We start from the raw sequence: 12221 nt of genomic DNA on the forward strand, positions 1-12221 counted from the left end.
GAAAGAATGGGCCTTTTCATCGGTCGGCCCGGCTAATGAGGCCTGCTGAAAGGGCCAGGTTAAAGTGGAGGGATAATGAAACAAGAGAAAAGGGGGGAGAAATGTGACAAAAAACATGACACCAGGGATTTGTGAAACTGCAATGTGGGTGTTTTCTGAATTTAAGCATCTAAATGTATGCATTAAAATTGTTACCACTGTCATATCACGTTGATAAATAAACATGGGCTTACTGAGGTCAAAAAAAAAAAAAAAACGTAGCAGGAAATCTAAAAATAAAAAAATGATGTAAACTAGAGCATGTGACCAAAATGAGAAGGGAAGTACGTAAACACATTAGAGTTTATTTTTAGGTTAAGACACTGCAGGCGACAACAGCAGTCTCATTTTCACCTGATCATAGAAACAGGTAGGAGGTGGGGGAGGAGGGCTGAATATTCCATTACGTAGACCAGACCCAGGCGCATACAGGTTCTTTGTGAAAGGTGTCTCTGTGTGCAGGCAGAGGTGCCACACTGACATCATCCAGGGCTGTGGATGGGACTTTTCATGTGTAGCAGTGCCAGGTAGCCTCGCTAGCGCTGTCAGCCAGCCTGAGTCAGCACTACGCTCCAGACACAACCCTGCAAAGAATCCACGAGTTTCACAACTCACACCACCTTTCTGCTGAAAACAGCCTGAGCACGAAGGCCTGACGATAAGGGATTAGCACATTTCAAAAATCAGCTTACTTTTAAACATAATTTTTATCAGTCCCCACTTTGCTAATATTTATGCGTCATGAATGAAAACATGATAGAAATCTGGAGGAAAAATAATAATAAAGCTGCTAAAAATAATTTCATTGAATTTCAAGTTCCGAGGTCCTATATAGGAGGTAGATACCAGAAAAAGGTGTGTTTTTTATTTTTGTTTTGTTTTCTCCATTACCCAAGCTTCATATCATTATGTATGATATCTTAATTTGTTACTTTTATCTATTTATTATTTTTTCTCATCCTTTTCGATGCAAAACTCCCCACTTTGGAATTAATAAAGGATTATCTCATTTCATCTTATCTTAATAATTCCCTTGTCCATACGAACAACTGGATTACATTTAAAGTGAGATGAAGTAACTTTTGCAGAACGCTGCGTGTGTTTTATTGCTTATGATTTGAACTTTTTATTTGGAAGGGAGATTGCATCATTTTATCTTTCTGAAAGTTACATAAGCTGTCTCTAAAAATACTCTTTGCCTTCCTATTTGCATAGCGTTGTTTTCATTCATCCTTTTAACCTGTCACTTGTTCTCTGTTGAGATGACCCCCGTTGAGAATGCAAGCCCCATTATTAGCCTCTGCAAAGACTCAGGTGATTCCATAACATTTTGTCAGCACTCAAAGAAAGAGCCATTGTCATTCGGACATAATTAGGGGTGAGGTCCTATTATTGGAAATGCAGGAGAGTGACCCGCGGAGATCACACTCTGCTTTTATAGCATTTCATTGTCATTTGAAGCAACTCAGAGGTCACTTCACCTGAAGGCATGCAGGTCACCTTGGAGTCACTCAGCACAGTTCAATATTGGGTGTGCTTTTCAGGTGAGCTGTCAGGAGGAAGGATTTCACGCAAGCAGCATCTCAACATCTTAACAAGACAAAAAGTCCATTAGGTGATTTTCACAACATAAATTAGGAGCAAAGGTTTTATTGTGGTTTTTGCGTAATGATAACATAAAACTAGGGCTCAATGCTGGCGCCCATTCAACGCTGGTGACCTTTATCAAGAATTATTGGTTCCACTGCTTTCCCAAATCAAGGCGCATTTCCTTCCCTGCAGATACCCTATCAATGAGTGCCCAAGGTGGTTCAGTTTACTAAAAGCCAGGAGCAGATAAGGCTGAGATTACAGTGGCACTATCTCCAGAGGAGGCCGGCGAAAGGAGAAGATATACAAGAAAGCGTGCGGCAGTAATTACCACACAGTGCTGGTCACAGGGTTGAAGGCCGGAATGCATCTGTCGCAGCTGGCTGTATTGCCTTAGTGGAAGAGCTGTATAATCTGTTGTCTGATCTGACCTGATGATGGAGCTGGCAGCTGCCAGGTCAATAAATAATTGCACAAGTGGTAGTTTGAAGTGAATACTTTATTCATGCATTGCTTTGATTTTTCAAATATGCACAGTATATATCACTGTTTTCCAGAAGTGCTGAATTAATCTCCAAATAAGCAAATATATCTTCTGATTATTTACAAGAAAGCTGTTCTGCACACTTCCCCCTCTCAGTCTTGCTGGGAGCTGTTGCGGTTCTGCGCGGGATATCAGGGAGGTGTGAGCGAGTCAGAGGAGGGAATATAAGCCCATCCTTCCGAGCGTGTCAGGGCCTTGATAAGTCCTGTTTAAACTTTAGCCTTTGCAAAATGCCATGTGTCAACAGTCGCCCGTGGCCAAAGCGTTGTGATCTGGTTAGGCAAACACCTGAGGGAGCCCATCCATCCCCGTGAGGCCTCGGCTGACAGTGGGCGAGGGTACCGTTCTGCAACCAAACTGGCCTGAAACGTCCGAGTATTAACAAACGAGCTGCCGTTTTCGACGGGGACCCAACAGCGGAAGCTGCTGGACGGAAAGTTCAGACGGCCGGCCATCTTGCAGGCTTCTGCCATGTCTAGGACAGTTGGCTCTAGTTGCGGAAAGTCTCAGACAGGTGTTATGTCGGTTGTGAGGGGCTGAAGCCACCTCTGCCTCCGCTACCTCTGCAGCGCTATTTGTCACTCAGAAGTCTCCTAACTCTTCATGCCTCTCATGGGAGATGATTAAATTAAATCAATTCTTTGCACAATTAACTCAATTAAACCTTTTCTTTCATAAAAAAAACACATCTGCAAAAACATAACACATGCTGGATGCCCCTTTTGATTCAATTGTTTGACACTTCAAAGGCAACAATGCAAAGGCTCACACACTCCACAGTACTAACACGCCCACACACATATGACACTGAAGGTTTGAGAAAAAGAGAGGAGGTCGGCTCAAACATTTGCAGTGGAATCTGAGAGAGCGAGGCGAGGTGGAAGACATGATTTGGCAGTTTACCCCCAGTGTTTGCCTTAAAATTTTGACGCCATGGTTCGAAGTCAAGCTGAGAAGTTTCCCAAGACCTGCTCGGCCTGCAGGAGGGCGTTCCATGTAAGCTGCGAGCCTGGCCCACTGAGGATCCGCGCCCCCGCCTCCCACCGTTGGACCGTAAGTCAGTCTGCAGGGCACTGCGGGGGCGCGAACATGCCCGACCGCACCTCCGATGCCTCCCTGTTAGCCATCGCCGGGTTTCCTCCTCTGCGTGTTGAGACCAGTCACCTCACAAGCTAAGTGAGCTCAAAAGGCAGCAGCTCTCATCACGCCTCCCACAACAGACCCTGCATCGAATATTCACCTTCTAATGAGATGTTTCGCACTGTGAATGAAAGCTAAATGTGAGAGTGTCATTTGGCTGCCAGAGTTGCAACATGACATCAGCTGCAACTCTCAGAAGTTACACTTCATTGAGGGAAAAGGATCAAGTGCAGAGAATCAGGTTACTTGTGTGAAGTGTTCCAAAATCTGCAAAACTGTACTGATTAATTAGTGATCAATAATAATAATAATAATACAAAAACAACAACTCACACCCCTTTAGTTTTTACAGCCTCCTCTATTGAACTTCGGAAGGGCAGCATTTCTAAACTGTATATCACCCAGCTGCATGCAGGACAGCCCGCCACAGCCCAGTCGACCAATGAGACGAGCAGAAACAGCAGGTACATGTGACAGGCATACTAGGCTGCTTTTAATGAAAATGCATTCATGCACATTTATTTTGTGCCATTTTATTCATTTATTTATTTTGTTTTCTATAACTGATATCAACCTAATTTTACCTGATTTCACCTGTTGAGCTTCATGAAAAGCCAAAGCGTGACAACTGTTTTCCCTTTTTAAGCAACATGCAATGTGTCCAATGTTTTCCAATAATTACACAGTCATGTAACCAATAAAGCTGCTACAGTGTTGACTAATCAATTGCAAAATCCTACAGCTGTGATAAAAATAGTCAACTTTCAGTCTTGTCATGGCTGCATGTGGATTCATAACTTAGAGTCGGAGCTGGTATCTGAAATGGAACACATGGATTATAGTGACTGAACTCCCTCAACAAAGTGTCCTTTGTCCACTGAAAACAAGTGCTGGAGCAAATCCAGCAAAGTAGATTTTAGTGTTGCGACACGTTTGTTTTGCTCCACTTTTTCCACAGACTTTATAATTGAAATTGTTTGGGTTCACTGAGGGTAAGTTTATATTTAGGCTATTATTTAATGCAAGATTTAATATGTACATAACTTTGTATTGTAGAGTTAGAGTAATGACATTATTATGATTATCATTATTATTATTATTAGTAGTAGTAGTATTCCCATCTATCTATATTTTAATCAAAAACTATTTTAAAATGACATCCAGCATATCTAGTTGCATAGTTGAATTCATCATAAGATCATCATTCAATTAAATCATAATTAAATCATAAATCAAAAGAATCATCTTTCACACTAAAATACAAACAAAACAAAATACCTGCTCAGGTAAAAACATTAGACATTAATTGGAAGATAATGTCATGAGCCTTGTTTATTCTTTTCAATAAAAAAAACATTTTAATCAGAATTTTTTTCTTTTTCTTTTTTTTTTTTTTTTTGGAATCTGCCCTCTCACCTTGCTCGGATCAATACATTTTCTGCCGGAAGCAGGAAGGTCTAGAATATAAAAAAATAGAGCGGGAAGTTGGATTTATGATATGTTGTGTATTCCTCTCTCTTACTTTGTTTTCATGCGTGCAGCCCCCGCACAGTTGCAAGGCTTCCTCTCAAGTTTCTGGACTGCTGTCTCCCCCTGTTGGTCCCTGTGGTCACTGCGCGGAGCTGAGAGAGCTGCAGCTCCGTAGCAGCCTCACTCTGACTTCCATCGTCCCACTGCAGCGAACACCTCAGCCTGACCGCCTTCATCCAGGCACAAATATTTATTCCACCAAAATCACAATGATCAAAGATACGTTTAAAGACGCCTCGTTTTTTTTTTCGCATGGGAACTGCTCTTACCTCTAAATCATCCGAACACTTTATCCTACAGATATCTCATGCAAACAGCTGATTATTGCCCTCAAAAAAAGTTTAACACAAAAATATTTTTTGTTGAAAAAGCTGCGGAAATAAAAAACGAGACACTTCAGCATATATAAAATTTGAATTTGGTAAATGTGCAAACGAGCCTGTATTTTCTGTGAAGTCTACATGAAGGGAATACAGTCTGAAGGCAAGAATAAAGCTATAAGAACTGCAATTATGAGGTTACATAATAATGTTTATAATGATGATGATGAAAATTCCCAGGGTGCTTTGAAGTTATCAATCTTAATATCACTGTAATATTCAAATGCTTTATATTTTGTATCATTTCGTAGTTAAGCTGATTCTATTATTTTTCTCAGAGGGTTTAATATTAAACTTTTAAGCATCCACTTGTTAATCTTTAAGCATTACATTTAAATGAAATTAAAGATTACACGGGGGAGAAAAAGCACTTTTTCCCACTTGAATTGCGTTTTCACTGTTGTTGACTGCAGAAGTTCTTCAGAGCAGAGTCATATTACGTCTCCGCCTACAAGAAGTTTCCCCCAATCATTTCCTCGCCGTCAAAACATAAATCCAGGCATCGCCTCCTGTGCCTGTGGACTCTTCAGCAAACCTCCAAGAGTAGATCTCTCAGCCACATTTCTCTGTAAAGTCACAGTTTGAAAGTTAAGCATTGGAAAGCGATCACTTGCCAGTTGCTGTCTTGTGAAAGGTCGAAGGAGCGACAGAACTTTTATTTTGTGCGTGTGTTGTTGTTTTTTTCCTGAAAGGATTCCAGTTTGCCAGTCAAGCTGTGCGCTCTCGCAGGCTGTCACTGCAGTCTTCGGGCACAGCGCTTGGATTTAGGAAGAAGGATTTTCTCCCCCCTCCTTTTTTCTTTTGTTTTTTTACTGCGAGAAGCTGATCTTTAATTTTTTCGCATGAATCTCCTCGACCCTTACCTGAAGATGACAGAAGAACAGGAGAAGTGTCACTCTGACGCTCCCAGCCCCAGCATGTCTGAGGACTCCGCAGGCTCGCCGTGCCCGTCCGGGTCCGGATCGGACACTGAGAACACCCGGCCGTCTGACAACCACCTCCTCTTGGGTCCCGACTACAAGAAAGAGGGCGAGGAAGAAAAGTTCCCTGTGTGCATCAGAGATGCGGTGTCCCAGGTGCTGAAGGGCTACGACTGGACGCTGGTGCCGATGCCGGTGCGCGTCAACGGCTCGAGTAAAAATAAGCCTCACGTTAAAAGACCCATGAACGCGTTCATGGTGTGGGCTCAAGCTGCACGGAGGAAGCTGGCCGACCAATACCCGCATTTGCACAACGCGGAACTCAGCAAAACCCTGGGCAAACTTTGGAGGTAGGTTCGCTTTGCAATTCCAATTACTTTCGCAGTGCGTATTTACGCGCCGCTGTGCGCGCCGCACTATTTCTTCTATGAAATGCTCCAGCTGTGTGCTGTATAAAGTAGAGCTTTGCAGTGTGGGAGTTCGACTAATGCGTTTTAAAATGTATTTCTCTCCGTTGCTGTTTTTATTGTGATTTTGGACGCGCTTCTAATTTCCATGCTCGAGTGCATGCCCAGAAGAAGGCTTTAGGGCACGCCAACTTTTTTTTTTTTTTTTTTAGCTCCTTGTTCATATTGATACTGAAACGATCGGTGCAGTGGCCGAGCAAATTTGTGAATGCAATTCTCTGCGGTATTTTCAGATTGCTCAACGAAGTGGAGAAGCGCCCGTTTGTGGAGGAAGCCGAGCGTTTGAGAGTGCAGCACAAGAAAGACCACCCCGACTACAAGTATCAGCCGAGGCGGAGAAAATCTGTCAAGAACGGGCAGAACGATCCCGAGGACGGCGAGCAAACCCACATCTCTCCAAACGCGATCTTCAAGGCGCTGCAGCAGGCCGATTCGCCTGCGTCCAGCCTGGGCGAGGTGCATTCTCCAGGAGAGCACTCAGGTAAGAAAAGAAAAGAAAAGAAATGATAACAAAAGAAAGAAAAAAAAATATATTTTATCTTGTATTTTTTCCTGAACGGACTAAAGTTGGTGCTGTTTGTAGAAATCATATCTTTAGAAGCCTTTTGGGCCTTGAACAGACACCTGTTAATGATTAATATGTGTGTTTTTACAAGCCATCATGCATATACACCTGTCAGTAGTGCCAATAAAGTCCTCCTGGAAGCATTTACATTTTTACTTTCACTGTATCATAAGTCCTTCATGCAGGAAATGTCTTCTTCAGATGCATCATTTTGTAAATTGAATTTTTGAGGCTAACTCTGCCTTCCCTCTGACCAGGTCAGTCCCAGGGCCCGCCAACGCCTCCAACCACCCCCAAGACAGACCTCCCCTCCAACAAAGCTGACCTGAAGCGTGAGGGGCGTCCCATGCAGGAGGGCACCAGTCGCCAACTCAACATCGACTTTGGAGCCGTGGACATCGGCGAGCTGAGCAGCGAGGTCATCTCCAACATGGGCAGCTTTGACGTCGATGAGTTCGATCAGTACCTGCCGCCTCACAGCCACGCTGGGGTGACCGGGGCGGCCCAGGCCGGCTACACCGGCAGCTACGGCATCAGCAGCTCCTCGGTCGGCCAGGCGGCCAATGTCGGGGCCCACGCCTGGATGTCCAAGCAGCAGCAGCAGCACTCTCTGACCACCCTGGGCGGAGTAGGAGAGCAAGGCCAGCAGGGTCAGCAGAGAACCACCCAGATCAAGACAGAGCAGCTGAGCCCGAGCCACTACAGCGAGCAGCAGGGTTCCCCGCAGCACGTCACCTACGGCTCCTTCAACCTGCAGCACTACAGCACCTCCTCTTACCCCTCCATCACAAGAGCACAGTATGACTATTCAGACCACCAAGGTGGCGCCAACTCCTACTACAGCCACGCGGCTGGCCAAGGCTCCGGCCTGTACTCCACCTTCAGCTACATGAGCCCCAGCCAGAGGCCCATGTACACCCCGATCGCCGACAACACCGGGGTGCCCTCCGTGCCCCAGACCCACAGTCCGCAGCACTGGGAGCAGCAGCCCATTTACACACAGCTCTCCAGGCCATGAGGAGGCGGCCTCAGCACTGACTGTACAACACCCATCCCATGCATAGACTTCTTTCTGCCAGGGTTGCCTTCGCGCCACCATGCCACACACCCACCGTTGCCAACAGAAAAACACAGCAAGGACTTTTTTTTTATAGTACTGAAAATATATCTTTGGATTGGCTCACAACAGTGCCTTTTGTATTGGTTGGAATCGTGATTATATTTTTTTAGATATAATGTTTTAAAAAAGTAAAATCCTCTGTGAGGACATACTGGTTATAAATATTTTAGTATGTACTGTGTATGTGTTCTGCTCTTTGTCATCGCCATCGTAATCAGTGTCATCAGCATCATCACCGTCATGATTTTGAAGGTTTAACACAGCTAAAGGAGCAGGAATGCCGGGTAAAAACACCCTCAGTGGCCTTACTTCTCACTAATGTATTTTTTGTACAGAAGTAAGAAACATCTGTTTACTGACACTGCCGTCTTATAATAGCCTACATTGTGCTTTGAATTTTTGTACTGTACATATTTTACCGTAATTGCCATGAGATGCAAGAATGGAGCAATGCAGGTTCGGAATAGATTTGAATCTTTGGCCATGAAATGACCGCGCCGTCAGTGAATTAGTCAAATCTGCTACTCGTTGTTCTTCGCTTTAGCTCAAATTATTGTGCTGGAAACGCTATAGCAGGTGCCATGTAATTCTACTAGGGGCCTTACTGTGCTGGTAGATGCAACTGAGCAATGCTTGCTTTTAGCTGGGTACTGCCTTGATACCATTGGTGCCTCTGGAGCCGCCGCAGGGAGGCTCCTTCCGCTGGCATTGCAGCGTCGAAACCGCAGCGTAATTCTGACTTCCTGCTCGGGGAGATACAGGAAGTGACCTTTGACCTGACGCTCCTCAGCAGCCAGCAGGTCTGAGTCTGGTGTGCTTCTGTCATTCCTACAGCCCCATCCTTTTTTTTCCTAACCTTTTTCTTAATTTATTCTTTAGCATTAATTTTATTTGAAAATAACTATTTGCAATTATCTTTTTAATTCCGCAGCGGCTTACTGAGATGAAAAAGTTTTCAGTGGAATAGTTTGCTGTCGTATGTGGTACAAATTTGTTTATTTATCATTTGTAAATGTTTCCGTATAAAAGTTTCTTTTATTCACGATCTAGTTATGTACAGATTACTTATAATTACACGATGAGTCTTTCTCTTTAAAAAAAAAGGAAAAACTGGACATTTTCTCTTTTTTCATGCTAACAAATGAATTAATGGATATGGAAGCTGCGCCTGTTTTTGTAAAGAATTTGCTGGAATCAACAGGATACTTTTTGTTATTGGAAACAAGTTGTGTTCCTCATTTTTATTTTCTGTGTCATTAGTTCTCATTCCGTCATCTTCTTAATGCAGTTTCCGTAGGTAAACATGGCATTGTCTCAAAAGCTTATCTTTTGTATTATATTGTTTGCAATAAAAACAAAACACTGAGAAATATGGGATCGTCTCGTGCCGTTCATCCTGAGCATTTTTCGCCCAGTATTATCTGTGTTGGTCCACTGTGTCGAGCGGTATTCGTCAGACGAAGACCAGCAAGGGTTTTTATGACAAGATACCCTCTGCTGGCACCAGATAAAATGAGATTTTAATCACTGAGTCTGAAATCACTCTGGAACATCCAACTCATATGCTCAAAAAAAAACAAAACAAAAAAAAAAAACCCAAAACAACGGAAATCAAGAAGATTGTTTTGACGTGACACAGATAATTTAATTTCTGCATTAATCAGAGTCAGCTTGTCGGCTACCCACATCAGCAGTTTGCTAAAGTAAAAAAAAAAAATCGTTAAATTCAAGTTGTGGTACTGGGAACAGTGATTTTGCTGCTGGCTTCTCAGACCATGAGGTCACAGGTCCATTATTACCACGGCCTATTGAGAAGACGTATGTCCGCACCCCTCCCCCCTCCCCGGCCTGTATACACGACAGCTTAAAGAAACAAACTCGACATTGAATATTGTTTATTCCTTACTGGCCAAGTAATGTCGGAATAGAGCTGACCTTAATAAATCAGTGACAGTGTAAACACAATCAGGTACTATAGCTTTGTGTTGAAACTTGAGGCACATTCACAGATGACGTCTCTTTCCTCACATCAACTGGACTGAAGCGTTTCTCTGCCACCCACCGCTGCGCCGCACCTCACCGCCATGACTGGACAGTTTTGACTACTCATTACACAGCGTGCTAGGCTACGCTAAACCCATCTGTAATGAGTCGTGATGTGGGAATATGATAATAGTATGTGTAATATAAGATAATTAGCAATTAAACACTGTTTTGGTGAGCCGAATGGAATCACCAGCCATTTCATCACCTCACTGTAATGTTTTAGTATTCACTGGAGCCAGTCTGCACAACTTCCTGTCATCATTCCTTCATGGTTCTCCTGAAAAAAAAGGAAGCAGACTTTCATTTTTTATACGTCAGATGTTGCACTAACATAAAAAAAGAGGAAAAACGCAAAGAATTTATGCATTGGCTTACAATGTTTGCAACTGTGAATGCAAATTTACATCTATTAATCATTAGATTTAAGTTTAAGATAAATCTTCACCATCTTTCAGGGCAACAAAATGCTTAAAGCAATGCTGTGTAACACTGACTTCGCATGTCATCGTATCAATATATATATATATATATTAATAAAACCTTAAGGTGCCAACTTGCAGGTTTCTCACAGGCTCTGGGGTTGGTTAGCTAAGATGTGGAAATGTGGGTACAGCTGAAAGGGAAATTACACCATTTCAACACAATACCTCTTGGTATTTGCTGACAATCACAAACTGATGCCATGTATCAGTATGAGTGTTTCTAAAGTCAACATTATCGTGCAGCTGATCACTGATGCAGCTGAAAAGATCATTTCAGGTTACTTTGAATTATTTTCAGTGTATCTTTCCCTGCATTGCAAAGTCACAGTTATTCTTTATCCTCTTTGTCTTTTCAGACATGTTAGTATCTTCTTCTTCTGTAGCTTTGCTTCAAACTGCTGCCCCTCTTCTTATAATTATGCTTTCAGGAACTGGATGCTGATTAAAACAGCATTGTGTTATATAAACTGGCGAAAAAAAACAACAAAAAACCCCCAGAAAAATAAAACGTATCAGTCTGCAGTGACTTCAGCCCTGTTGTGTTATTGACACGACACTGATCCTACTGCAGGCTTGACTCTGCTGTCTCTGGTTAAGCATGAAGGCTGACGTCTTCCCCGCTGACAGTGAGGAGCAGCCAGAGTGTGTGAAGCCCTGAACCCACCTCCCACAGAGCGCCCCCGAGGCACATCCATCATGGATCTCCAGTGGCTCAGACCTGGAGTGAGGCAGCAGGGCCTCGGGGCCTAACGGGGCAAAGGGAGGCCAGTTAGTGACGGCTCAGGGCCGAGACAAAAGGTGCAGAAGTAGAAGAAGCTTACTAATCCACTTTTATTTGTCTTCAAAAGCAAGGAATTGAGAGGGAAAAGACTGAAATATTAAGTGCCAATATTCAGGATGATTCAAATAGAGCCCATTCTCCATACACATCAGCCTGTCAGGAAAACGATTTGAAGGGAACAAGGGAGCGCGCTCAACACAGACTTTGACATTACTGTTGTAACAGGGAGTTCTTCATGTAAGAGAAATCCTGCCTGCCTCAAATCATTGGCAATCTTAATCACAATGTCCTGATGCTGTCTGAGCTGAATCCAACAGGCGTATACTAACACGCTACTCAGGACATGATTGGCTCCTGATGGGAGATGTTGCCTGAAAGTTCAACCGGAGCCAAGATTTCTGCTCAGCAAACAAGGGAAAAAAAACGTCAAATTTGGTAAACACAGGTCCGTGTTCCTCCAGTTCCAGATAATGAACAGAACGTTTTTTGGGTTCTTTTTTTTGCTGAATTGTTTCATTCTCAGGTTGTTGGCAGCGAGCGCGCATGGGAAAATGTGAAAAGTTTACATTTGCAAGTCCAGCTCCTCAAAAACAAATCACGAGTTGGGATAAACTGAA

The 12221-nt window shown here is 43.3% G+C and overlaps 1 protein-coding gene across 1 annotated transcript; it reads left to right on the forward strand.

Moving 5' to 3' along the window:
• Positions 1-5730: 5730 nt before the first annotated feature.
• Positions 5731-9667, forward strand: LOC121621396 (transcription factor Sox-9-A-like). The gene is made up of 3 exons (XM_041957848.1): positions 5731-6493; positions 6844-7091; positions 7433-9667. The coding sequence occupies exons 1-3, from the start codon at positions 6066-6068 to the stop codon at positions 8191-8193; spliced, it is 1437 nt and encodes a 478-aa protein (XP_041813782.1). The 5' UTR covers positions 5731-6065; the 3' UTR covers positions 8194-9667.
• The last annotated feature ends 2554 nt before the right edge of the window (positions 9668-12221 follow it).

The sequence above is a fragment of the Chelmon rostratus genome, chromosome 17, assembly GCF_017976325.1.
Source record: "Chelmon rostratus isolate fCheRos1 chromosome 17, fCheRos1.pri, whole genome shotgun sequence".
Classification (NCBI taxonomy): Eukaryota; Metazoa; Chordata; class Actinopteri; order Chaetodontiformes; family Chaetodontidae; genus Chelmon; species Chelmon rostratus.